The 24,677-nt window shown below is 36.9% G+C and overlaps 3 protein-coding genes across 3 annotated transcripts in view; all 3 read right to left on the bottom strand.

Moving 5' to 3' along the window:
- Positions 1–474: 474 nt before the first annotated feature.
- LOC134850463 (3-phosphoinositide-dependent protein kinase 1-like) overlaps positions 475–24,677 on the bottom strand; it is a 203,192-nt gene continuing 178,989 nt past the window's right edge. The window contains exons 2-4 of the mRNA XM_063866597.1: positions 7,267–7,575; positions 1,421–2,190; positions 475–1,256 (exon numbers count right to left, since the gene is read on the bottom strand). Coding sequence (XP_063722667.1) covers positions 568–1,256; positions 1,421–2,190; positions 7,267–7,523 — 1,716 coding nt within the window. The 5' untranslated portion in view covers positions 7,524–7,575 and the 3' untranslated portion in view covers positions 475–567. The remainder of the gene's footprint in view (positions 1,257–1,420; positions 2,191–7,266; positions 7,576–24,677) is intronic.
- Positions 10,616–11,922, bottom strand: LOC134850495 (synaptosomal-associated protein 23-like). The gene has a single exon (XM_063866599.1). It carries the CDS (start codon positions 11,544–11,546, stop codon positions 10,944–10,946), a length of 603 nt encoding a protein of 200 aa, XP_063722669.1. The 5' UTR covers positions 11,547–11,922; the 3' UTR covers positions 10,616–10,943.
- Positions 12,035–20,136, bottom strand: LOC134850479 (actin-related protein 6-like). Its single transcript, XM_063866598.1, has 3 exons — positions 20,022–20,136; positions 12,951–13,084; positions 12,035–12,772 (listed from the first exon to the last, which is right to left on the bottom strand). Exons 2-3 carry the CDS (start codon positions 12,990–12,992, stop codon positions 12,176–12,178), a joined length of 639 nt encoding a protein of 212 aa, XP_063722668.1. The 5' UTR covers positions 12,993–13,084; positions 20,022–20,136; the 3' UTR covers positions 12,035–12,175.

The following is a 24,677-nucleotide window of genomic DNA, read 5'->3' as shown; positions in this document are numbered from 1 at the left end:
AAATCAAGAATAGGTAACGAATTAGAAACAAAATTGCTTGAAACGAACACTGGTCACCGCGCAGAAATAACAGCATCACCCTTTGAGTTTCGAACCTGTTAATTTTAGAAAAACAAAAACTTTTTTCGACAAACTGAAAATACTTCTGCGTGACTTCCCACAAACAGCATTGAACAGCAGCTGAACTTAAAGAAAATGTAACCGCGTGAGACTACGTTCATCGACTCTTAAAAATGAAAAAATGCTAGAACAAGTTTTCCCTGAAACTTTCTAATTACCCAGTCACATTGATGTATGACTGAATCAAAATTATTCCTTGGGCAGGCCATTACTCGTTGTAACTAAATTGCAGGAAAAAAAACATTCAAAAAGTGAAAAAGGGTAGTTGTCGTCGACTGATCTCATGAAACAAGCTTTGTGATCAAATAGACAGAGCTGAGAGTTAGGGCTATTTCCACTCACTTTGAGAAAAAATGAATCAAAAGTACTAAATTAGTTTTTAAAATTCTGGACACAAAAATTGGCTTTCGGTCTCTCTCTGATTTAAAGTGCCATACAAAATTAGAATCAACTTGTATTAATCTGTTTGAGTTGATTTGTGGCTTCCAACACTTCGGCCTTCACGCGATTGATGGTTTCCACCCACTCTCTCGCGTTGGCATCCGGGCAAATGAGGTAGTATACGCGACCAGGCACGTGGATGAAAAAAATCTTGTCGTTCTTCAACTCAGGAGTCAAACTGTCGCACCATTTGATCTCCCCTTTCGATTCTTTATTCTTAGGGTCAATGTACAAAAAGAGAGGTCCCTGTAAAAACAGAAACATCCTTCGACGCGAAAAGTAGCCAACCCGTTTGTCCAGTAGTCCCATTTTGATAATTAGTCTGTCCTTCGCGAACACATCCCAAGGGGTTCCCTCACGTTGACTCAGCAGGAGCGCCTTGTACTGTTCAGTTGAAATGTTCCCCACTCCCGACTTTTGCAGATGTAAGCTAGATTGCTGTTGCGATGAGTTTGAAGCACCACTTTGATTGTTGTTCGATTTCTTTCTGCTATTCTGATGAGCAATTTCGTCTGAGTCGTCGAAGCCGTGGAAGACATCAATGGGTCTGTCGTACCATATCTTCTGTTCATCCTCCTCTTCCTGTTCGCTGATTTGGGTCATGTCCGAATACAGCTCTTCACTAGAACTGGAGGCAGGCAAGAAAGGACGCAGCTTAGGCGGCCTCAAAGTCAGAATGTTTTCAAAATCGATACCTTGAACAAGCAAAAAATTTTAATAAATGATATTTTTGAAGCTGAGACACTGGCACGCGAACAATTTTAATGTTAAAACAATAGCTATTAGCTCAGAAATGTTGACTTTCTATTCGTCTTAATCTAAACAAGAGCAAAACGAGAAGGCATCTTTGAAAACATACCATCGAAGAACGGATGCTTCTTCACAGCTTCGCATCCTCCCATTTTGGGGTGTCCCAAGCGCTCCTCATGATTTAGCACCAAAAACTTCTCAACCAGGTCTTTCGCAACTGCAGGGAAACCCTCTGGAAATGAGTAATCTAGATTTAGCACCTTGTAAAACATGAGATACTCGGTCTCGTCCGAAAATGGCGCCTCTCCCGCTAGAAATTGAAATATTATTGAGCCTAGGGCAAAGTAGTCGCATGCTTCAGTTACTGCTTTGTTTTGTAGCACCTCGGGAGATACGAATTGTGGCGATCCGACAAATGAAGACTTGCGCCCGCGATTGCCGTCGTCGTCCCGACTGTGCTCGTCGCCACTTCCGACTTCATTTGAACCTTGACTCGCTTCACTCAAGTCCTTCGCAGTTCCGTAGTCTGTTAGCAGGATATGATAATCGTGTTTAAGGAGAATATTAACAGGCTTCAGATCACGGTGTAACACTCTCTGACTGTGGAGGTACTCTAAAGCTAACACGACTTCTGAGATGTAAAATTTAGTACAGTCCATGTCGAATGAGCCGAGACGTCTGAGAAAAGGTGCCATGTCTCCTCGGATGGCCAGAGATAAGACGAACACGACGTCTTCTCGTGTTGTGAAGCAGGCAATCAAATCGGGAATCAGGGGATGTCTAAGTTTGGACAAAATAAGCTTTTCGCGTTTTAGCCTCTCGACAATTTTCTTTTTAACAGCCTCGTCTTTGTTGCACATTTTCATGGCAAAACGTCGACTGAAAATTCAAATCACAATTAACACAACCAGCGATACAAAAAATATGCCAGTATTTAGGCGTAAAAAATGGCTAAAAGCTGCCATAATTCTTAATTATTGAAATTTTTTTCTGGAGTAGGCTCAATCCAGCCATTCTCTAACAAACTTATGATTCATCAAAGTTCACTTTATTTGACATTGAAATCAGGCGAAGGAATTGATGGTAGAAAATGGGAAAAATTGGATAATTATTTCAACCTTTTACAATCAAATAAAATATTTATTTCAAGGACAAGGCCCAATTCGTTGCTGTATTAAGACTAAGAAAAAACAACAAGAAAATTTGCTCTTAAAACTTTTATCAAAAACTGTTTAGATTTTCTTGGACACAAGTACTTCACCATTAAAAGAATACTTCAGAGAGGTTTTCAATTATAGTTAAATTACTTAGATCATCAGAACAGGCAGCGCTGTGAAAACAATGTCGAAAACGACAATTTTTTTCAAGCGAAAATTATTTGTTTGTCAAAAAAAACAGCTCCAGACCGAATTCGAACCCAGGACCTTTGTTATGCCAGGTACAGACGTTACCTCTACGCCGGTGTGCTTCGTCATCCAACTATACCGAATAAGCCGAGTTTGATTAACTTGGAATAAATTCCGTGGTAGATGAAACTGACCACGCTGAGGCGGCTTATCGAGGACATGTCATCTTTCATCACTTTGCGCGTAATTACAGGCGCTCTCCTGCTTCGGCCCTAATTGGTACGAGCAAAGCTTTTTTGCAGAGCTTTGCTGCTTTCTTTATGCTGCTTGGATGTTAAAAAGTAGAGATTAGTCCAAGTATTTTGGTGTCAATCCAGGGTCGCAGAATAATCTGAACTTAAACTTGAATTGAAAATGATAGTCCTCTGAGTTCAGCACAGGGTGACTGAATATTTGGAGGGGGAAAAAATTTAAGCTTGTGGTAAACAAGACTTATCGCACGTAAGCAGAACGTTTTTACCGTTAAAAAGTTACCGAACTATAATCTTAGTTATTTGGTTGAAGACATTGAAATCGTCAGCACAGACGAAAACATTTTCGAGTGGAGAAGTAAACCACTGAGATACTAGTTGAACAGGGTGTGAGAAACAATCGAGCCACGGTAGACTCCTCTGCGGACTATTCTCGCTTTCAAGGCATGGTCTCTAAACAGTTCTGTCCTACCCAAGGTTCAGTTAGTTGCAAATGTTGCAGCTAGCAAAGGCAAGCAGCTAAGAGTTAGTTAGTCTTTTCATTAATAAGGTGTTCAGGCAAAGTCTTTTGATAGATTATGTGACACGAAAACAGGTCTGTTTAGGGTTCTTTTTGGTTACGCCATGGGAAATGGATTGACCTAGGCACGTTGAGACACTGCTGGTGAAGTGCAGCGGACGAAGCCGAGATGGCGTGGTGTGAGTTGTAGGTACGCTAACTTAAGAGATGAAGCGAAAATATTTTGAAAGATAAGAGTTTTTTGCGCTTTGAGAATTATGGTCGATCCTTTTCAAATGGATGGAAGTTTATAAACGCGTAGATAAGTCAAGCTGTCAAATGATTCAGAGGGACAATTTTAAACGTGGAAAAACGTCTTTGTTCTGATTTGATAACGCTTGCTTATCACAGGTGTAATTAAAGAAACTAATAAGATTTTTCAAACAATTGACACACAGGCGATGCGGAGCTTGACACAACTTGCGATACCGCATAAAAAAGCATTGCAAGCTAGCAGACAGAATTTTTTTTTGAAAAACCACCTTAAATACTTCGAAAGATCTGGATTGATGCTCTATTTGCGCAACCCCCACGTCCAGAAACACAACCCACGGCTTTTAATGAAAACTCACAAACAATTGCTGACGGCAACATAAGAAAAAATGTAAACTTGGATGGTCTATTTGCGGAAAACACATACAAAAACACAATCGAAAGCGTTTAATGAAAATTCACGAAGAATTTATCGACGTCAGCTGAGACAAGAATGGCAACAGAGACGACAAAACTTGGGAAAATTCCCGTAGAACCAAAAAAAATTGTTGTCATGAAAACTTTAAACTGAATTTTATTTTCTTAAAGCATTTTGTACGATTAGGAGGTGAGCAAAAAACAGATAGTTTCCCTGAAACGACCCAAAATAAGGACACTAAGCCAAAAATATATAAGCCGAAATCATTTGGACCGAATAAAGATTTTATTCTGAAAAAATTAAGACACTAAGACACAGAGGCGGAGCTGAGCTTCGCGCCACTTGCGATTCAACATTTATAGAGTGAGTGCACTACACCATGACGCTAAAAAATTTGCAAAACAGAACTTCGAACTATGTTACAATTGAAGAAGGAAATTGAAAACGAGAAAAAACAAAAATGTTTTTTTTTTTTCATTTTTGAATTTATTTGAGTTTTTCAAAGAGGCCCTAGTTGGAATAAAACTGGGCGTTCAAAAAATTGGTGCCAGGGTCTTATTGATCTCAAAAGTACTAACGGACACTTTAAGGAAAAATATGCCGCTAGAAAATTAAGCCGATATCCAATAAGCTGAAACTCAGCCGAAAAACTTGAAAAACATTTAGGAAAAGTTTCCAAGTATCGCCCAAATAGGATCCACGATAGCTATGAAAGTAGCGTATGCAAAGTAGACTACATAATTTTGAAACTAAACCTAGAGAGCTTAAGTCGACAACCATGAAGCCGAAAAACAATCAGTAGTAAATTAATATCAAAACTCTGTAATTATACATACAATGGTTTGAGTTCTAGATATAGCATGAATAGTAACTAGTTGACGGCAACATAAGAAAAAATGTAAACTTGGATGGTCTATTTGCGGAAAACACATACAAAAACACAATCGAAAGCGTTTAATGAAAATTCACGAAGAATTTATCGACGTCAGCTGAGACAAGAATGGCAACAGAGACGACAAAACTTGGGAAAATTCCCGTAGAACCAAAAAAAATTGTTGTCATGAAAACTTTAAACTGAATTTTATTTTCTTAAAGCATTTTGTACGACTAGGAGGTGAGAAAAAAAAGATAGTTTCCCTGAAACGACCCAAAATAAGGACACTAAGCCAAAAATATATAAGCCGAAATCATTTGGACCGAATAAAGATTTTATTCTGAAAAAATTAAGACACTAAGACACAGAGGCGGAGCTGAGCTTCGCGCCACTTGCGATTCAACATTTATAGAGTGAGTGCACTACACCATGACGCTAAAAAATTTGCAAAACAGAACTTCGAACTATGGTACAATTGAAGAAGGAAATGGAAAACGAGAAAAAACAAAAATGTTTTTTTTTTTTCATTTTTGAATTTATTTGAGTTTTTCAAAGAGGCCCTAGTTGGAATAAAACTGGGCGTTCAAAAAATTGGTGCCAGGGTCTTATTGATCTCAAAAGTACTAACGGACATTTTAAGGAAAAATACGCCGCTAGAAAATTAAGCCGATATCCAATAAGCTGAAACTCAGCCGAAAAACTTGAAAAACATTTAGGAAAAGTTTCCAAGTATCGCCCAAATAGGATCCACGATAGCTATGAAAGTAGCGTATGCAAAGTAGACTACATAATTTTGAAACTAAACCTAGAGAGCTTAAGTCGACAACCATGAAGCCGAAAAACAATCAGTAGTAAATTAATATCAAAACTCTGTAATTATACATACAATGGTTTGAGTTCTAGATATAGCATGAATAGTAACTAGTAATCGGTAGTTAAATATTAAATTTTATGAAATTGAGCATGTAAGCAGCAGCGTCACAAGTGATTAAACTGAATTTTTTTAACTAGTGGTTAACCCATAAAAACTATTTTCCGACTTGATTACGCTTACTAATCGCGTATAAATCGTATAACGTATTACGTATAACGTAATAATAACGTATAAATCTACGAAGCCAAGGTTGGTAAAATTACAAATTGCAGGAGTAAATCGAAACACTAAAAGTAACTCCAGAAAAATTGCGTACAGCTAAAAAGTTCTAAGATGTGGCAATTAAGCGGACAAAACATAAGCAGATAAATACAAGGATAGCCAGTTACTGTGCAAGTAGCACAGTATATTCCGACCAGTCTTAAAAAAATACACAATGTTTCCTCAAATTGGTGTCATTTTTTCTGCATGTTGTGATAAAATATCTGAACAATGAATGAAACTTAGGCACAATTGCGAGTCATAGCAAAATAAATCAATTGAAAACAGTTTTTGAAGAAATGCGGAAAATTTTTGAATTTTCTAGTTTTTGAGTTGATTCCCAAAATTGCGCTAAAAACTCCAAAAACTATTCTTACCTGCGCTAAACGAAATTTTCACGGCTTAAATTAAGCTTAAATAAGCTATTGCAATTGCCAACTATCTTAATAATTAGTTCGAAATTAGACTAAAAATCAAAAATGTTAAACCGGTTTTTCTCGACACTGAAAACTTTTTCGACATTTTTTAATGTCGTTCGAATCACGATTGGCAGGGCTTTAATATGATAAATCACTTAATCCTGTCCGATAACTTTTTGTGGTAGCTGATTTTGCGTGAAAAACAAAAACAAAAAAAAAACTAAAACACACCCTAATCCAAAGTTTATCCCCATTTTCAACGGTCGGAACAAATAGGCCGTCATTTTTTTAAACGGAATACTTCCCGCTTAGAAAAACAGGTCCTCGTCAGATTCCAACTAAAGAACTTCGCCATCTCAGACATATTAGCTACGTCCAGACTGAGTGACGGAAACGCTGAAAACTTGAATTCGTAATGAGCCAAGGTACAAAGTGATTCAAGCGATTCTGTTACTTAATTTGTTAACACGAAAAAAGTCTACATTCCGATTTGATAACGCTTGCTTATCGCAACTGTGAGCTATCTTTGAGCTACCTTACATGCATGGAGAAAAACGTGCAATCTAGGTCATAATTGCTACACAGTACGTTAGATCGACGAACCGACAGTTTAAAAACTACACTACGGGAAACTAAGAGGAGATCCTTTTGAGGAACTTTAGCCCAGTACTTTCGTCAGCACACGAATGGTAGAAGCCATCAAATAAAATTTAAATGAAGAAAATTTTAAAGCCACTTACCCCGAAGTTCGCTCTTTCACAAGCAAGACTGTGGAGAAAGCTCCCTCGCCAAGAATCTTCCCGTACTGGTAGCTACTCACACTCAACAGATTTACACTACTGCCATTTGAGGTGGGGTTACTGTTTCCACCCCCTGAGGTCGAAGGGGATGCCTGTGGTGCGGCTATTTCCGAGGGGGACATCGTCTCTTCGGGGGGACTAGCAGGGTCGTCGGTTATGATTAGAGGGGGCGAATTGAAATGAGGAGGTGCACTCATTCTTTTCAGCCAATTATGAATTTGGAGATAACCATTAGCTAACTATTAATCTGAAAATAAAACTGAACTGGTTAAACAACTTTAGCTACATACCTTTGGTCAAACGCTTCCGGGTTGTTGCTTTAGCTTATAAAGCTGGCTTTGTTTTTGTCAACAAAAAGGTAATTGAGTGAAAATAAAATTAACTACATATAAACAAAATCGCAGTTCCAACATTTGCTTGGATTCGCCTACAACAATACATTCGGCTCCGATGAGATTGGATATAATAAAACGTAAATTAAACAAGTTTCAAATTTAATTGCGACTAGCGAGCGAGTTAATAAACTCTTATAGCCATATTCATTCAAGTAACCCTAACAATAACATGTGAAAAGGTTTCTGTTCACATCACACGTTTGATCCAATAAGCAGCCATTCGTGTACTATGAGGTAAAACTATGTGGTTTGATGTCTCCGCCACCTCTGAGAGCCAACACTAGATGCAGGACGGACCCGCCCGCGATTCTGTAGTACTCGGCCGTCTTGTCATCGTTCATCTGTTTGCCGGCGAAAATGAGACGCTGCTGCGGAGGCGGGATCCCCTCCTTCTCCTCGACTCTCTCTTTTATTCGCTCCACTTTGTCATTTGGTTCAATGTCGATCTCAATTTCCTTGCCCGTTAAAGTTTTCACCTTAATCAGCATGTTTAGAAACTGCACGACTATCTGAAAGATTCATCACAGAATGTAAGTGAAATATGACTTTTAAATCTTCAGAATGAAAACGAGATTAGAATAGTCGACTTCAGCATTCAAGACAAGACATTGACAATCTGGACTAAAAGGAAGCATCCCAATTTTCCATAACCAAAAGCAACTGGTTAAAAAAGCTTAAGTAACCAAGTTGGTTTTTACAAGCATCTAGTGAAAAATCTGAAGTAACCGAAGTTTTCATTATCTATTTGAAAAACAGCATTATTTAGGCTCGTCAAAAACAGCAGCAGTAATTGTAGGACTGATTTATACAAAGGCGGGAATGAAATCTAAGGAGAATAAAAAATAAATTAAAAAATTCAATTATTTTGAAACGTTTAACTGAAAACCGCCACTCTCAAATTCGAGATGAACAGCCATTTGCAAATCTTTTCATGAATTCAAATAAAGCAAAAAATTATTGGAAAAAGAAATGATGAGAACTTTTAAGAATTTACGTTACCTCTACATAACAGATATAGTCATTGAAATTGAGTCTGTTGAACAGCCAATTACTTCTTATCAGCGAATTCTGTGAAACAATCTAGTACCCGGTTGCAACATCCTTGCAAAATGCAAGGATAAAAACCATCTCTTTACGCACGCTCAAATGTATCAGCAGTTTGATTTTTTTTCTTCAAATATTCAAGATAGCATTTGCAAATAAAAGTTCATTAAGTCATAGAAATTTAATCAACATCTGATTCCAGTTCCAATTGACATGAAGGTTCCAAAACTGAATCCAGTGGCTCCCACTGTTTTAGCAGATTGCATCGCAATCTTAGCAGGCGTGAATCCAGCCTTGATAAGGGTGGGGACTCCGAAGAGACTAAAAATGACGCCGGCTGCCGAGCCTACTCCGATACCCATGAGAAAGCCCATCTGCATTCGTTTGAAACATGACGCCTGCTGCTGCGCAGGCCTGCGCTGACTACCTCCTACAGGCATCTAATTATCTGGAACAAAAAATTAGCAGTTGCAAAACCCCCAAATTTAATCTAAATCGACCACAAGGAACTAATCATTAAGTTTTTTACTAAGTTGCCAGCAAACAAACAGCTGAGTTCAAACAGAGATTTTTTTCATATATTTCGAATCAAAATTAAGAATTTCACACAGGCTAAGCGGAGCTTCGCATCACTTTCGCTACAACGCAAGCGCAGCAGTCGAAGCTAGCTAATAGAAAATGAGACGGAAATAACTACATCAAAAAAAAGGGAAATAATTAAAATAATTTTAGAAAAACCGTCGAAAAACTCAGCAACCAGCATTAATTAAGCTTTCTTTATTTACCGAATGCCATCAAGCCGAAAAATTTGGGTGAAAGGGCGGATCTAGAATTCCCCCCTTCAAAATTAGTAATTTGGCACCACTGGAGCTTATAGAAAATTTACGTTCGCTCAGCCAAAAGTGAATGTCTTAATTTAGTACAAAGGGGGGACTCTTTGTTTCAGTATGAGGTCGAATCCTTGAAGGGAAGGAGCGTCTGCTCCCAGCCCCCCTAAATTCGCTTATGAATAGGTAGACGCCCATTGACCCGAAAACAAAAAAAAATCTTTAAGAAATTGTTGTCACAAAAAATTTGAGCAATAAGTTTTAAAACTTTAAACGTTTAAAAAAATCAATTATTTTTCGCCTTTAAAGCGAATCAAAATAAGGTAACTCAGCCGATTAAACATAAGCCGAAACAACTTATGCCGACTAAAGCTTTTGAGAAAAAAAAGAAAACCAAGAAAATATACGACTTCAGAGCTACTAAATTTATAAATTACAGGAGTAAACCAACGATGAAATTTGCTGACAGAACAGTTTCCTGATACAAATTTGCTGAAAAAAAATCATTTTCAAACATAGTGAAAAAAAATCCAGGCCTTAGGGTACAAAGGCAACCGCGTTACCTCTAGGCCAAGTAAGAAGGAGTATCGAAGTTGCTAAGGTTCACTTATAAAGCAACTTCACAATTTTTTACAGATTACGGGAAAAAAGTCTAGTTCTCGCGTAGAAGACACTTATTCTCGCAGGTGTAAATATGATACCACGTTTTTGCAGTACACTATCTTGTGGACAAATGACAGACTCCAACATCCTTCCCAAAAATTTTCGGAGCTGGTCGGACAATAAGAGTTACATATTTGCTCCAAAAGTTACAGAGAACGTTTCGACCAGAAGCCAATTTACAGGGGAGCCAAAGGATCCCGGTATCTAACTGGTTATTTTTCTTTCTGGCACCCAACTTGAAAACTTCGCATTGTTATTTGGAGTTGCTGGCTAAGGATGACTACGCTTTCAACTTTGATATCAATGTCAATCAGCTTCAGTTTCAAGGCAACAACTCAGTTAGCGGTGAAAGTGAACAAATTTTGCCAATGAAATATTGAATTTCGACTGAAGAATACCTACAAAAATTAAAACTAAAAGTATAATGTACTAAAACATACTAACCAAATACCAGTTTTATTTCATGTCTACATATTATCAAAGTTGTATACAAAAGAAGGCACGCGGAAGATTGAAAGACTTCAGCACCTGGTAAGATAGTAAATTGATTGAAAGATGACATTAGACTTCTGATTTTGATTAGATCACTTTTGATTGAACTGACCATTTATTTGATTCTTTGAAGATGACAGCTGATTTTGTGCTTCTATAATTAAGATTAACTAACAAACTGATGAATTCAGTATGTCTACCGAGCCATAACATCAGATGCGTGTTTGTTGGACAATTCGATATTTTCCTTATTTCTCGCCACCTTCACATTTATTTGGTCAATTGTCTCATTTTGAGTTTCAATTTCATTGCCCATGACTTTCGCCTTCACTTTCAAGTCTTTTAAATAGGCCGAGATTGACTCCATGTTCTCTTCCATTTCATCTTCCTTATCATCATTTGCTACTCGATTGATGTAGCGATTTGCTGTTGATCCATTCTGATTGTTATCCATCGGCTCATTTTTCTTTTTAGGACTACTACTTTGAGTTTTCTTTTTCTTCTCGTATTTGATTTCTACTGTATCTGAGTAACTTTTCAGATTCTTCGCTCTTCTGCATGGGCAAAGACACATGCCGCAAAATTTATCCAGTTGTGTTAAGTTTCTGTCAGCTACTCTGATCTCTTGGTCTATTCTGTCCAGACTTTTGTCCACGCGTCGCAACTGTTCGCCCTGGGATTCCAAGTTAGCCATAGTTTCTACAGCTGCGCCGTCTGCTTCTTCCAAGTAGGCTTTCATGCGTTGGGTGCTGGCTAGCGACTCCGTATTTACTTCGTTCATTCTTGTTTTGTACTCCATTATAAGTAGCACTGAAAGTTTTTATTTCGTGACTGTTAAAATCCACTTCACAGATTTTTGCTTCTGAGTCCAGTCAAACCAGTAACTTTTAAATGATTTGATGATTTTCCTGATATCCGAAATATCGGATAACAAAAAAAAAAAACAATTACAATTCACTTCAAATTTCCTCAAATGGGTCTAGTACACAGCCACAGTTCACAACGTAGTTCCCATCCCATCTAATTACATAAGGCACTGAAACATGAGCTCACACTTAAGTGAATATTGATTTCATTTACATAGGCATTGACAACAAGTCGAAAGTACACTGCCAAGGATATGATATTTCGGTTATGATAAATTATACAGGTACTGGATCTAGAATTTCATATATGGCTTTCTGCCTGGGTTTTAAAACTGTCGAGAAGCTATTAAAGTTGAAATCGGGAAACTTAACGCCATCTGGAAATATACTCAAAATCGCCGGGAAAAAAGAACGTAGGACGACTAATGCGGAAAAATCTTGTCTTTCTTGTATGTCCCTGTAAGTACCGAAAGCCTTTTACGCGCATGTTCTTTTAATGTACAGAAACTCAAAATCGGGGACAACTAAAACTATCTTTAAACAAAGTACATCAATAACAAGGTCAAATATTAAATTTCTCATTGCAGAAATCGCTGCCTTTTTCCAGATACTCTTTCCGAGAGATCAACTTATTTGCAAACTCCGGAGAGTTGGCCAGAACTTTAGCTCCCTGCCATGCATATGAAGAGGGGTCCGAGGAGCAATGGACGTTCACATCCATGTGACAATCTGCTAGGGTCCTTACTTCTGTGTGAACTCTCCTTTTGAATCCCGGCAAACATGCATTTCCACCAATCAACGCAATATTTGCCAGTAAATCGGGCTGACAAGTTTGGTCAAGCTTGCCGATCGCGTGCATTATACATTCGGCAACTCCCATTTGCTGAATTCCTATATCAGCAGGACTAAATAAAACCTCAGGTACTGCAAATCGTTCGTTGTTCATCCGAATTACTGGTTTGCCTTGGACAGATTCCTCTTTTTGTCGAATATAGCCGCGTCTTACATCCAAATAATCAGGAAGAATGTAATCTCGTGAGAGGGTGTTTTCAGGACCATTCAATGCTGCAGTTCTCATATCTCGGTAGAAATCTGCTGAGACGAAACAGCAGTCTTCCTTGCACTGATTCATGACAAAGGTTTCATCAAGTACGTGCAGCTAAAAAACAACGGATACAAATCAAGTTTAAGCCATGAGTTCATTACCTGAATTCACATCATAAGAAACCATAAAATCTATGAACAGACAAAGTGACTCCATCAACAGATAATTTCAAATTCAAATTAAGTTTTACGTCTCAATCGAAACCCAAGCCTAATGCTAGAAAGCTTCTAACCTGACGATATGAGATGACATCCTTCAGATAGTTGGTGAGCATTTTACCGCCAACGTCTAATCTTAGAATTGCATCTCGACATTTCACGTGATTCACGTATGGCACCACATGCGAAAATGAATACCCGCTATCCACTATAAGACAACAATTTTCTTTATTTTCATGGCAAAACTTCGCTGCAGCTAAATCTGATGTGGTAGTGCGCAGAATACTAGCAAACTGATATTGTTCAAAGAATATTTCGTTCAATGAATGTTGTACAGAAGAAAAATTGAAATGCGGTTCCGTGAAAATTAATGAAGTCGCGCTGAAACAAACGACTACAGCCAATATAGGAAATGTTATCAAAATTCGAGTTGAGTAAATTGTCGTATCAAAGTTTGCTGAATTCTGGTTACTTTCATTTTACACAATTATTTTTTGATAAACAGAGGCTGCTTGCGATGCAATAAGTATAAGATAAAACACAGAGGCAAAGCTGCACTTTGCAAATACAAACGAACGAGAAAACGGCAAAAATTAGCTATAATAGGGCAAAAAGGTACAAATAAGACTAGAAAAATAAAACTTTTGCTTTGAGCCGGAATATCATCTCCGATCTGGAGATCAGGAGTCTAAGGTCCTCGCATTTGCTCCAGAATAACTTAAACTAGCTACCAATAAAGCAGATACATATGCTATTAAATTATCAATGGTTGGAACTATACCAAAAGTGCAGCCAAACGAGCACCTCTATTTGCGACTTAGGTTGGCAAAGAAAGTAGCTTTGCAGTTTTATACTGTGCCCGGCATGTGTAAAGATCATGACGCTCAAGAAATAGCACAGACATTTCGAACGATGTTACCATTGAAGAAGCAGAATCATGTTTAAATTATTTCAAACTTTTTTAAAGACGGCCTTCTGGGGTTGACTTTGAGCATTCGAAACAACAATATTGTGAGATTCTTACCGTTCTCAAAACACACCAAAAATTTTTAGGACACAAAACATTGGCTAAATAAGCCAACAGAATTAAAGCTAACACCCAATAAGCTGAGAATCAGAAAAAAATTCGGCAACACAAATTTTATCGGAGGAAAGTGCATGTACTGCCCAAATAATATCTACGAGTGACGATTGCTGCATGTAGTGTATGCAAAGTGATATAAATAAATCGGAAACTAAACCGACAGAGCGAAGTCGACAAACATGAAGATCTACATTATTAAACTACGCTCGCTAGCTGGCACGTGTAACCAAACATTGGTTTTATACCAAAGTTTAGATAATTTTTTTTGAGTCACGGCGAGCTTGATTTAATATGAAATAACAGCTCACCATTTTGTCCAAAAAAGCGAATTTTAAGACAAAAATAAGCAAATATCACAGCTAATGCAAAAACTGCTCAGGAATTGTCATATAAAGCGTTGATTCAAATAGGAAAACAGCCAAGCGAACGTTGGAAAATAGCGAGGCCAAAAATAATAACAAACATCATAGAAAAAAAACAACTGGGATTCATAATATTTACATCTGTCTGACACAGAAGTGAGATTCTATCATCAACGTTTGGAAAGAAAAACAAATGGATTTGCAGAAACAAAGCCGACAAGTTTTTGAAATACCGTTCGGCCAAACAAACGTGGAATTGCATTAGTACTTTTTTGTTTTCGCAGTTCATCTACATATGTGTCTTACAAGACCCATTCGCCATCATTCGGCCAAACACGGACTAAAAAACTGATATTTGCTGTCACATCTTAGCAAGTTAAAATTACTCTAGACTAAAATTTCAATTTTTTATAACACACTGGTCTGGCAGGTTAATGAGGCCTCCTATATCAAAAAAATGAAGAATATTTCATGCAGTATCTTCTAACATACATGAACTTTGAAAACCAACTTTCTCGGAAAAATAACAAATTATGATCAGTAGCATGCTTTGAAGACTGATCAGTGACGATTTTTTCGAAGCGTGTTTCAAAAAAAATGTCTGCGATTTTTGCAGCCAGTCTCCTATTTTTTTCAAGTTGCACAATTTAACAGAGGCGAAGCGAAGCTTTGCAACATTTGTGATACAGCATACACAGTCTCAATTATAGCCTGACCAACTAACGGACCGAAAAAAAAACACAAAGTTAAACAATTGAATTTTAAATGGTCATGGAAACAAAACGTACAAAGTGGTAACAAAGTCGACAAATCTTGAGCAAGCACACGTTGAGCCGAAAAAAAAATGTTTTAATTAAAAAAAAAAACTCATTTTTAAAATCATTTAACGACTTAAGAAGACGCCGCTAAGCCGATATATCATACGCCGCAAAAAAAAAAAAGGATATAGAAAACGAATGTTGTAAATTTATATCCAACAAAAAAAACTTCGGATAGAACGGGCATTTACAATGCAGAAATGCTCAAAATTTATCAGTTAGTTGACAAAAGTACGGATGAAGATGACCACTAAATTCAGTCATCCTGTGAACAAAGTTATTTATGGGAAAAAATCTAGCAACAAGTGGCAACGCCCTTACTTTTCGCAAGGGTAAAGAAGAAACTAAAATGCTTCTAATGCTTAAGAAAAGACCTATCAAAAAAACAATTTAACCGACAAAACAAGAAGCGACAACTAAAATAAGCAAAACTATTTTCTAAATTTTTCGAATTATCTGATGGGCTTCATAAACTGAGATGCAGAACTCCAGTAGCGCAGAAGTTTGCCAAAAGCACAAACGATTTTAGATTAAAACAATTTCAAGTGAAACAAAGACGACGCGGAGCTTCAACTACTTGCGATACAACACAGAAATAGAAAGAAAGCTAGCCGAAAAAAGACGTATACCATTGAGTCGAAAAAAAACATCTTGATCAAAATTTTTGTATATTTGTCTTGAGTGCAATTTGAGAAATATATGTCATGAAACACAATTGTCAGTAAGAAATAAGTATGGAAACGAAATTTTTCAAGCAGCAACTAAGCAGACAATGGTTAAGTGAGCGGCCGTTAAGCCAACCAAAATTGCGCTGCAAAACATTTGAAGCAATTTAAAAATTTGTAACAAACTCCCGAAACTTTTAACGCCGATGAAACGTTTAAAACAAAAAAAGTTGGAAGGAAACTATCAAAAATCATAGGTCGTAAATTTAAAAATTAAAGGAATATGTCAAAATAAGTTTAAGTAAACTTGCTTATTTCAGAAGAAAAGTCAGTCGATGAAAATGAGCGAAAAACTACAGCACAGCAACTGAATTTTTCCAAAAATTAAAATACAAAAAATGGATCCCGACCGCACTCAAACAAATTACATTTGTTTGATTTAACTCAAGCACGGGAGTTACCTCTAGATCCAAACCATCACTGATTTTGAAACATAATGGAGCACGTAATTGTGTTTGCAAAATTGTTTGCGGACAAAGTCTAGCACCCTATTACAGCAAAGTTTACAGGGGGCGAAGTTGCACTTCGCATACACAAGCAAAAATATGACCGATAACGCTACTGGGAAAGAGTTCATACTATAACACAAGATATGTTTGTGTAATTAGAAGGGTGAATTTGCCCAGAAAGGAATCTATTTCATACACCGAGGCGCAGAAAAATCCGTCATGTGACAACCATGTCGACAAAAATAAGCAGGTAAACAAAAAGGTCGACTAATTCTTTTTTCAAGCGGAAAATTTTCAGTTTGAAAAAACAGCTGAAAACTTTGAGTTTACCTTCGCGCTTAATGAGTAGAATCAAACAATGACTTTCAATTTATTATAAATCAAGCAATCAAATAATTCTTTTAGACAAGTTGTAAATCTGAAACAGTCTGTTCCTTCGGTAGCTAATCGCAAGAACAAAAGTTAGTAAAACGTCGGATACTAATCGAATCAAAATCGGTACTCTTTTGAATAAAATAATTACGCATACATTTATTTCCATACTTCTACTCGCGACGAAAACATCATCAAACCTCAAAAGCGCGAGGAAAACATCTTTAAACCTGAAGCATAGAATTGAAAATATTCAACGCGGCACCAAATTTTCCCAGGCCTTTAAGTCAAACTTTTTTGAATATGTCGAGAAAAATTATATCTACCAAAATTTTGCTATATTTGTCTTGAATGAAGTTCAACATGACAAAAAATTGAAAGTTCAATTTGCATAGAAAAAAGCGGAATTCAAACCTAAAAGTTTTTAGCAAAGATCCCAAAAGTTGCGATACATTGAGTCAAAAGTTGCGGTACAACGGAAACATTTAAAAGTTGAAAAAAAAACAGCCAATCGAAGATTAAAAGAGTAATGAATGCAGGTAAACATTAAAAAAACACTGACTTTAATGAAAAAATCTCAACCTACGATTTTCAAAGAAAAATTAGATACCCTTTAAGCTCTTTGAATTTCTAGAACGATTTATGAGCGGTGCTTTTTTGATAACATTAACCCAACTTGAGAAAACTGGATCAACAGGTAAAGTTTTTATTCCCCTGGAAATCTAAAAAGTAAATGCCACTTTCGAAACTAGAAATCGTTCACGTTTTTTTTGCGCAAGTTCCAAGTTTGTATTTGGCGAGTGCTATTTACGCCACTTTCAGCAGACGAATTTCAATTGAACTCAAAAAGTGCATATATACCTAAGTGCATTTATAAATGCATCAATATGTATGAATGCATATCTGTAGTTATTAGAGCATTTTAAGACTTTTTCCTGGAAAAAAAAGTCACCAAGACCTATATAAGAGTCTTCACTACGTTCAATACTACTAAAAATGAAAAAAGAAAGTTGAAAAAACTACATCTACCTAACTTTCGTATGACTCGACTAAGTTAAATAAGCAAAACACGCCAAGCAATACTTTTGAACACAGATGCCAAGCAAGACAATTGAACACAAAAGGCAAGCGGAGCTTCGCAACATTTATGACACAATCAAAACTTTGCATTACTCGATATTGAAAAGAATAAAAGAAATCGATTTTAGAAAAATTAGGCCGAAAAAATTACTTGAAATAAGTCGAAAAATAACACTTATAAAAACTTCTTACCTTGGTCTTGGTTGATAATGGTAAGCAGCCCCTATAAGCATTCAGAAACAATGACCGAGTGGCAACTAAGGCTCCATAAAAAAATTTGGAGCTGTTAAATTTTAAAACTCAAATTTCTTAAGACCCAAAACTTGAATAACGCAAAAGCATTAAAAATTTCCCTCGAGTATACGCATTTTAAGTTTACAAAGCCAATATACCCTAAGCAGACCCCGCTTAACTGAAAAAAATGAACACAATTATTCAAAATCAGTGTTCACCACAGAACAACTTTCAATTATAGTGAAAACTGTTCGAATACAAAAACCATACATTGTTAAAAATTTACTTTAAAAACGTACATAATGTAAAATGCTTTTGGAAAACATGGAAAATCAGCCGACAGAAATTAGGACGCAAACCGCAAAACCGAAACATCAACTTTTTTTCAAGTATATTTGAAAAATTAATTAATGCCTAAAATGATCTAAGTAATTTTATTTGAGTTTTAAAGATTTTGAGAGTATCAGCTTGCACCTTGTAGAATTACACGCAGTTAGTTCAGTGACTTTCACGTGCAAATGAAAAAAAATGTTTACGGGAAAAAAGTTTAGTTCAGGATTACAAATGACTTGTTTTCGCAAGTGAAATAAAAAAAATTTGGAAACGGAACAATCCGTACAAAGCTGAAACTAAGCCCACGATCTTTGAGCAGACACCATTTGAGTCGAACAAAAAACTGATTTTGTAACAAAAAGTTTCAAGTCCGATCTGAAGCGGCAATGAACAACACTTGCAAGTATAAGATAAATGCTAACAGCACAAGAAAAATCCGTGATGTGACAGCTCACAAAATATCGGATACATCATTTTTCACCAAAGGGTGCAAAGGCGATGACGCATCCTCTAGGCCGAACCTGTAGGAACGAACCTGGTAGATGTTAAGGTTCAATAATATTCCAAGTAAGAAAAGCATGTAAGATTTGTAAGAACATAGCCAACTGACAGTTGGAAGAGTAATGAACGCAAGGAAACTGAAAAAAAACCGACTTTTTTTTCAAAAAAATCTTCAAGTTCTCTTTCGAATGAAAAATTAGATGACCTTAGAGCTCTTTCAATTTGTCGAACAATTTAAGATGGACACTTTTTTGCTAAAATTAACTCAATTTGAGAAAAGCGGATCAATAGGTAAAACTTTTATTTCGCTGCGAAATCTGATAATTAATTTCCATTTTCAAAATTAGAAGTTGATCACGTTTTTCATGACCATTACAATTTGGCTGTTCGATAGTGGAGTTTGCCTTCCTTTTAACAATAGAAATGTACTGAACTTACAAAGAAATCAAAAGTCAAACCGCGAAAAATCAAAATTGAGAGTGAACACATTTTAGAGTTTTTCCTTAAAAATACATACAAAAAAAATCTGCAAAACTTTTTTTTCTATACAAGACTTTTCTATATAAGAGTCTTAACCACGTTCATTACTCTCAAAAAGTTTAACGTGAAAATAAGTCAAATTAACGTGAAAATAAGTCAAATTCCCGATAACAAGACACTTGCTATCGCAAGTGTAAATATTATACATGCACCTAGATCTAGGAAAATGTATGCCAAGACAAAAGACTGCAAAACTAGCACAGGAACGAAAATTTCCAAGCGGTAACAAAGACGAAAAATCTTCAGCAAAAGCCCTTCAAAACGAAAAAAAAACCAAAACGATTTGGAACGAATAAAAAAATTCAAGTCCTTCTCTTCCTCAAAACGCACACATAAAACATTTTGCTCACCAAAAACGGCACAATATGAGGCCACTAAGCCAAAATAACATAAGCCGAAACCTATTAAGCTAAAAAAAAATTTAAAATTAACGAATCGAGTTGATTAAATAACGCCTAACAAAAAATAAGTACATTTCGAAAAGGTTGGACATTAGCATTATAACATGCTCATTATTTGCAACAAACAGGACCAAGAGGTGAATGAATCCCGGAATGACTCCTGTGAACAAAGTTGTTTACGGGTAAAAAAATTAGTACCCGATTGCCATACCATTACTTATCGCAAGGGTAATAAATTAACGCTACCTGAAATTCACTTTCAAGCTGTTGTTAAAAAGGTGTTCCCAAACAGTTCTCTGAGTATCCCAATTCACGAGAAATCCCTTTTGCATCGGAAGCTGATAGAAAAGTCCAGACATATCGCGGCAATTATCAATGTCATTTGCAACAAAACTTTTGCCTCTTTCTGCTTTCGCTTTCATTACACTATTGTATTCGACAATTGGGCTGCTTTGAGACAGGTAACCAATCTTACATTGCCAACCACCGTTGTCAAGAGCAAGAACTCTACTTGGGTCCATGAGCCAACTGAAACACAGAGGTGAAGCTGAGCTTCGCACCACTAGCAATACAACAAGTAAAAGACTAAAACAGCAAGACACTAAGAACTATCAAAGAGGACTTGATAAGCATTGTAACAATCTCAGAAATAAAATCGGAAGTTTGTAGAAAAAAAATATTACTCGCACCTCTGGGGCGAGTAATATTTATTTATGACTCGCATATAAAATATGACTCGCACCTCCGTTGATTCTAATATAAAGTTGAACGTGAAAAAAAACCTTATTCAAATAAATATAACAAAATAACGATATTTAACGCAAACGTTAAATTAAACTGGGCCAATTTATCAATTGCAATATCAATCAGATTTTTTAAAGAATTATGATGAGTTCAGTTCAGTTCTTTTTCTGATCTTTTAGGCGTTTTGTCGCCTCTATCGATCAGCTCGATGAACTCCTTTTCGATTAATTCGTCCCAAATTTATTAATTCCACTTTTCTTCCAATGTTTGTCCAGGTTGTTCTTGAAAGCGTTCAATGTCTTCGAGTCAATTACTTCTCCTGGCAACATGTTCCAATCTGTAGCTGATATAATGGTACAAAAAAATTTTCCGCAATTCGAAGTTGGCCTTGTTCGTTATCACTTTCTTGTCATTTGTCCTTGTGTCACGATTATTCAATTCGAACATGTCTTTCGTAGCTTTTGGTTCATAACGGTTGTAACCTATTTTAAATAGTTTCAGATAGTTGAAATGTTTACCGGGGTAGCAATGGTTGCCCCGCGATGAAATTGTCCGACAGAAGATATCACTTGCTCAAGACATCATCTTCAAAAAATCTCCTGATTGCGGATTCTCAAGCACGCCATCTTGATTTTCCAAATTTCAATATCTTGTCCCTACCTGGGGCCCGAATTGGTGCGGTCCAAAACTTCTTACCCGAGAAAGACAAATTCAACATCATCGCTCTGCTCATCGGCGGAAACGACGCCTTCAACGGAAAAGACCCCTCCAGTATACCTGCAGGCGACATTGCTGAAGAACTGTCGAAGCTAGCCGAGGAGCTGTGTGAACGAGCCAAAAAAGTTTTCGTCATCGGAATCCCTCATCGTAGTGAGAACCGAGCTCGATCTGCAAAAATAAACGAATTCCTAAGAAAGATAAAAGGAACTTGGAAGTTTAGAGGAGTGAGTGAAAAAATCCACAGCTCATATCATTTGAAAACTGACGAAGTGCACCTCAGTGAAGAAGGTCTGAAGGGCATTAAAAGTATTCTCAAGAATAAAATCTTATACGATAAACATTCGAACATCTGCAATACAGAAGGACATCTGGTATATTACGAGTGTCGTTTCAAGAACTGTCAGTGCCCCTATTAACGTAAGTAGAAATAGTGAACCGCAGGCCTCCCCTTTTCGGGAACCACCAGGTTTGTCTATTTCTTCTTTTCCCCTGAGTGAGCCACAGGCCTCCCCTTTTCGGGAACCACCAGGCTTAACTGTTTTTCTATCCATAGTATAAGCAAAAATGGGCAAAAACTGCAAAACATGTAAAAGAGGCTTTGCCAGCAACGAGAAAACATACACTTGTGTCGCATGCAACGCTCAAATGCATTTGGAACCAACTTGTGTTGGGTTGTCTCTAGTGGCCATAAATGGAATAAAAGAACTAGGGCCGAATGTCATGTTGCTTTGTAATACTTGTGTGCAAAATAATGAACGAGACAACTTTATAAGATGCAAAACCCTGGCCAACATAGACGAGAAGCTCTCAAACATTGATGTAACTGAAAGCCTTAAAAGCATGGAAAGAAGACTTACCGATTTAGTAGATCAAAAAATTGGAAATGCAATGAAAACGACATGCGATAAAGTGGAAAAAACTTATAGTGCCGTTGTAGCTGCTGAAACCACCACCCGGATAAATCAAGCTCAAACCACTCAACATGCTGCCAGATCTAACTCTGATCACAACATAAATCAAAGTTTTAGGATACAAGGGGTCAAAGAGGACCCTGAGAAAACAAAAGGAGAAAACCTTGTCCCAACAAATGACGAAGTAAACGAAATACTAGACATAATTGGAGTGAAGCCGAAAATAATAGAACTAAAACGACTGGGAAAATTTGATCGTAATCGAATGAAGCCAAGAACACTGCTGGTAACTGTACCTAGCGAACATGAAGCACGACTAGTACTAGCAAAAAGCCGAGAAAAGCGAGAACAATTGGTCGAAAAAGAGGTCTACCTGCTACCAGCATTGACCAAAGAGAGTGCAATTAAAGAGAACGAAATCCTTAAGAAACGAAGACAACTACTAGATGAAGGCGTTCCTCGCGAAAAGCTGAAAATAAGGAATCTAGAATTGTTCAATGATGGTGTGAAAGTAACTATTGACAATGAAGTTCAGGAACCCCAGCATTGACTAGGATTCCTCAACATTCTGCAACTAAATACTAGAAGCCTAATCAACATAGAGAGAAGAACTAAGCTAGCAAATGCAATTGCAGTTGGAAATTTTAATGTCATATGCTTAAGCGAAACTTGGCTTAACGAGAATATTCAATCATCAGAGCTTTTTCTAAGTGAATATAACATCTATAGATCTGATAGAGCTATTGTGAGTGGTAAAAACTGTCACGGAGGCAGCCTAATAGCTGTCAAGAATAGTCTAATTACCGAGGACTTATCCACCAAACATGACATTCCTGATTCATGTGTGCTATGTAGTATAAAACTTCATCAAACTGAAATGATAATTGGCTCATTCTACAATCCGCCAAAAAACAGTAATTACAGATACAAAGTGCATGAATTTGAACAACTGATCAAAGCCATTCCTAAAAACAAACCGTTTCTCTTATGTGGGGATTTAAATTTCCCAGAAACAAACTGGAACACCCTCACCAGTACTGACGAGGAAGAAAACCAAATACTGCAAATTTTTGAAAATGGACTCTTTAGGCAGGCGATAGATTTCCCAACATGTGTGAAGAACATACTAGACGTAGCCTTCTATCGGAATTGCTATACAAGTGCCGAACAAGATTTTAACGTTTCCAAGATTTATGACTGCTCAGATCACAATGCCATAATGTTGTCTATTGAATGCACGGTATCAGAGCCGAAACCATACTTGGAAAATTTTAGAAGTTTTGGAAATGCCGATTTTGAAGGAATAAACAATTTTATAAACGAGAACCCATTTGAACCAGTATGCCACACAAACATTAACAAAATGCATGAGGAGTACACCCAATATTTGGATGAAATCATTAAGAGTTTTGTGCCTCTCAGAACAAGACATAGGCAATCACTTCCACCTTGGATAACAAGTAGCACTTCAAATTTGATCAAAAAGTTACAAACAAAACGGCAATCATGTATACTCAAACCGACCAACTACAGAAGACAACAAGTTAAACTGTTTGAAAATTTAGTAACTGAATCATCGGAAGTGGACAGGAAAAACTACCAAGAGGAATTGTTTAGAACACGGAACACTAATGTAATTTTTAAACACCTAAAGAACTTGAATAAACATACAAGTCTTCCTAAGTTACTCATAAAAGATGAAGTTGAAAGCACAAATCCAAACGAACAAGTCAACATGCTAAACGACTTCTTTCATTCAGTTTTTAATCCTAAAGAAAGTTTTAGTATTAGAGATATTCAATTTGGAAATCCCTTGTTAACGAATTTTGATATATCGAAAAAGACAGTAAGTGAGATTTTATCAACTCTGGACGTAACAAAGTCACGCGGCCCAAATGGGTTGCCACCTAGCTTTTTTCAGAAAACGAACCGCAATATATGCAAACCGATGAACAAAATTTTGAGAAACGTAAAACGCCTACGAAAAATACCTGATTCATGGAAAACAGCTGCAGTTACTCCTGTTCACAAAAAAGGTGACCGAAAATTGGTGAACAACTATCGACCAGTATCGCTATTAAATATTGACAGCAAAGTCCTTGAAAAATGTATATACAAAGACCTGTACCCTTACTTTGCCTGGTATTTGACGAAACATCAACACGGTTTTACTAAAGGTAGATCAGTTTTGACAAACATGCTCTCCTTCCTGAAAGAAATATATGAAGCGCTTGACAATGACTCAAACGCAGAAATTGTAGCAGTCTACACTGACTTTGCAAAAGCCTTTGATAAAGTTCCGCATTTTGATCTACTCAAGAAAGTTGCACTTATAGGAATAGGAGGCTGCATGTTAGAGGTACTCTATGACTATTTGAAAAACAGGAAACAGTTTGTACGAGTAGACAATATCAGCTCAAAAGTTTTAGAAGTCACTAGTGGTGTTCCCCAAGGATCACTTTTAGGACCACTGCTCTTTTGCATTTTTATTAACGACCTACCTGAAGTACTCAAATTCTCTGAACCA

This window comes from Symsagittifera roscoffensis, chromosome 1 (assembly GCF_963678635.1).
Source record: "Symsagittifera roscoffensis chromosome 1, txSymRosc1.1, whole genome shotgun sequence".
Lineage (NCBI taxonomy): Eukaryota > Metazoa > Xenacoelomorpha > Acoela > Convolutidae > Symsagittifera > Symsagittifera roscoffensis.
Note: the sequence above shows the minus strand (reverse complement) of the source record. Positions and strands in the feature narration are given on the sequence as shown.

Bases quoted from the DNA above. Each gene is read 5' to 3' on its own strand.
- LOC134850495 (XM_063866599.1), bottom strand. From the start codon at position 11,546: ATGGAGTACAAAACAAGAATGAACGAAGTAAATACGGAGTCGCTAGCC.
- LOC134850479 (XM_063866598.1), bottom strand. From the start codon at position 12,992: ATGCTCACCAACTATCTGAAGGATGTCATCTCATATCGTCAG. The intron at 12,773-12,950 runs GTTAGAAGCTTT...GTTGTTTTTTAG, and splicing joins ATGTCATCTCATATCGTCAG to CTGCACGTACTTGATGAAAC.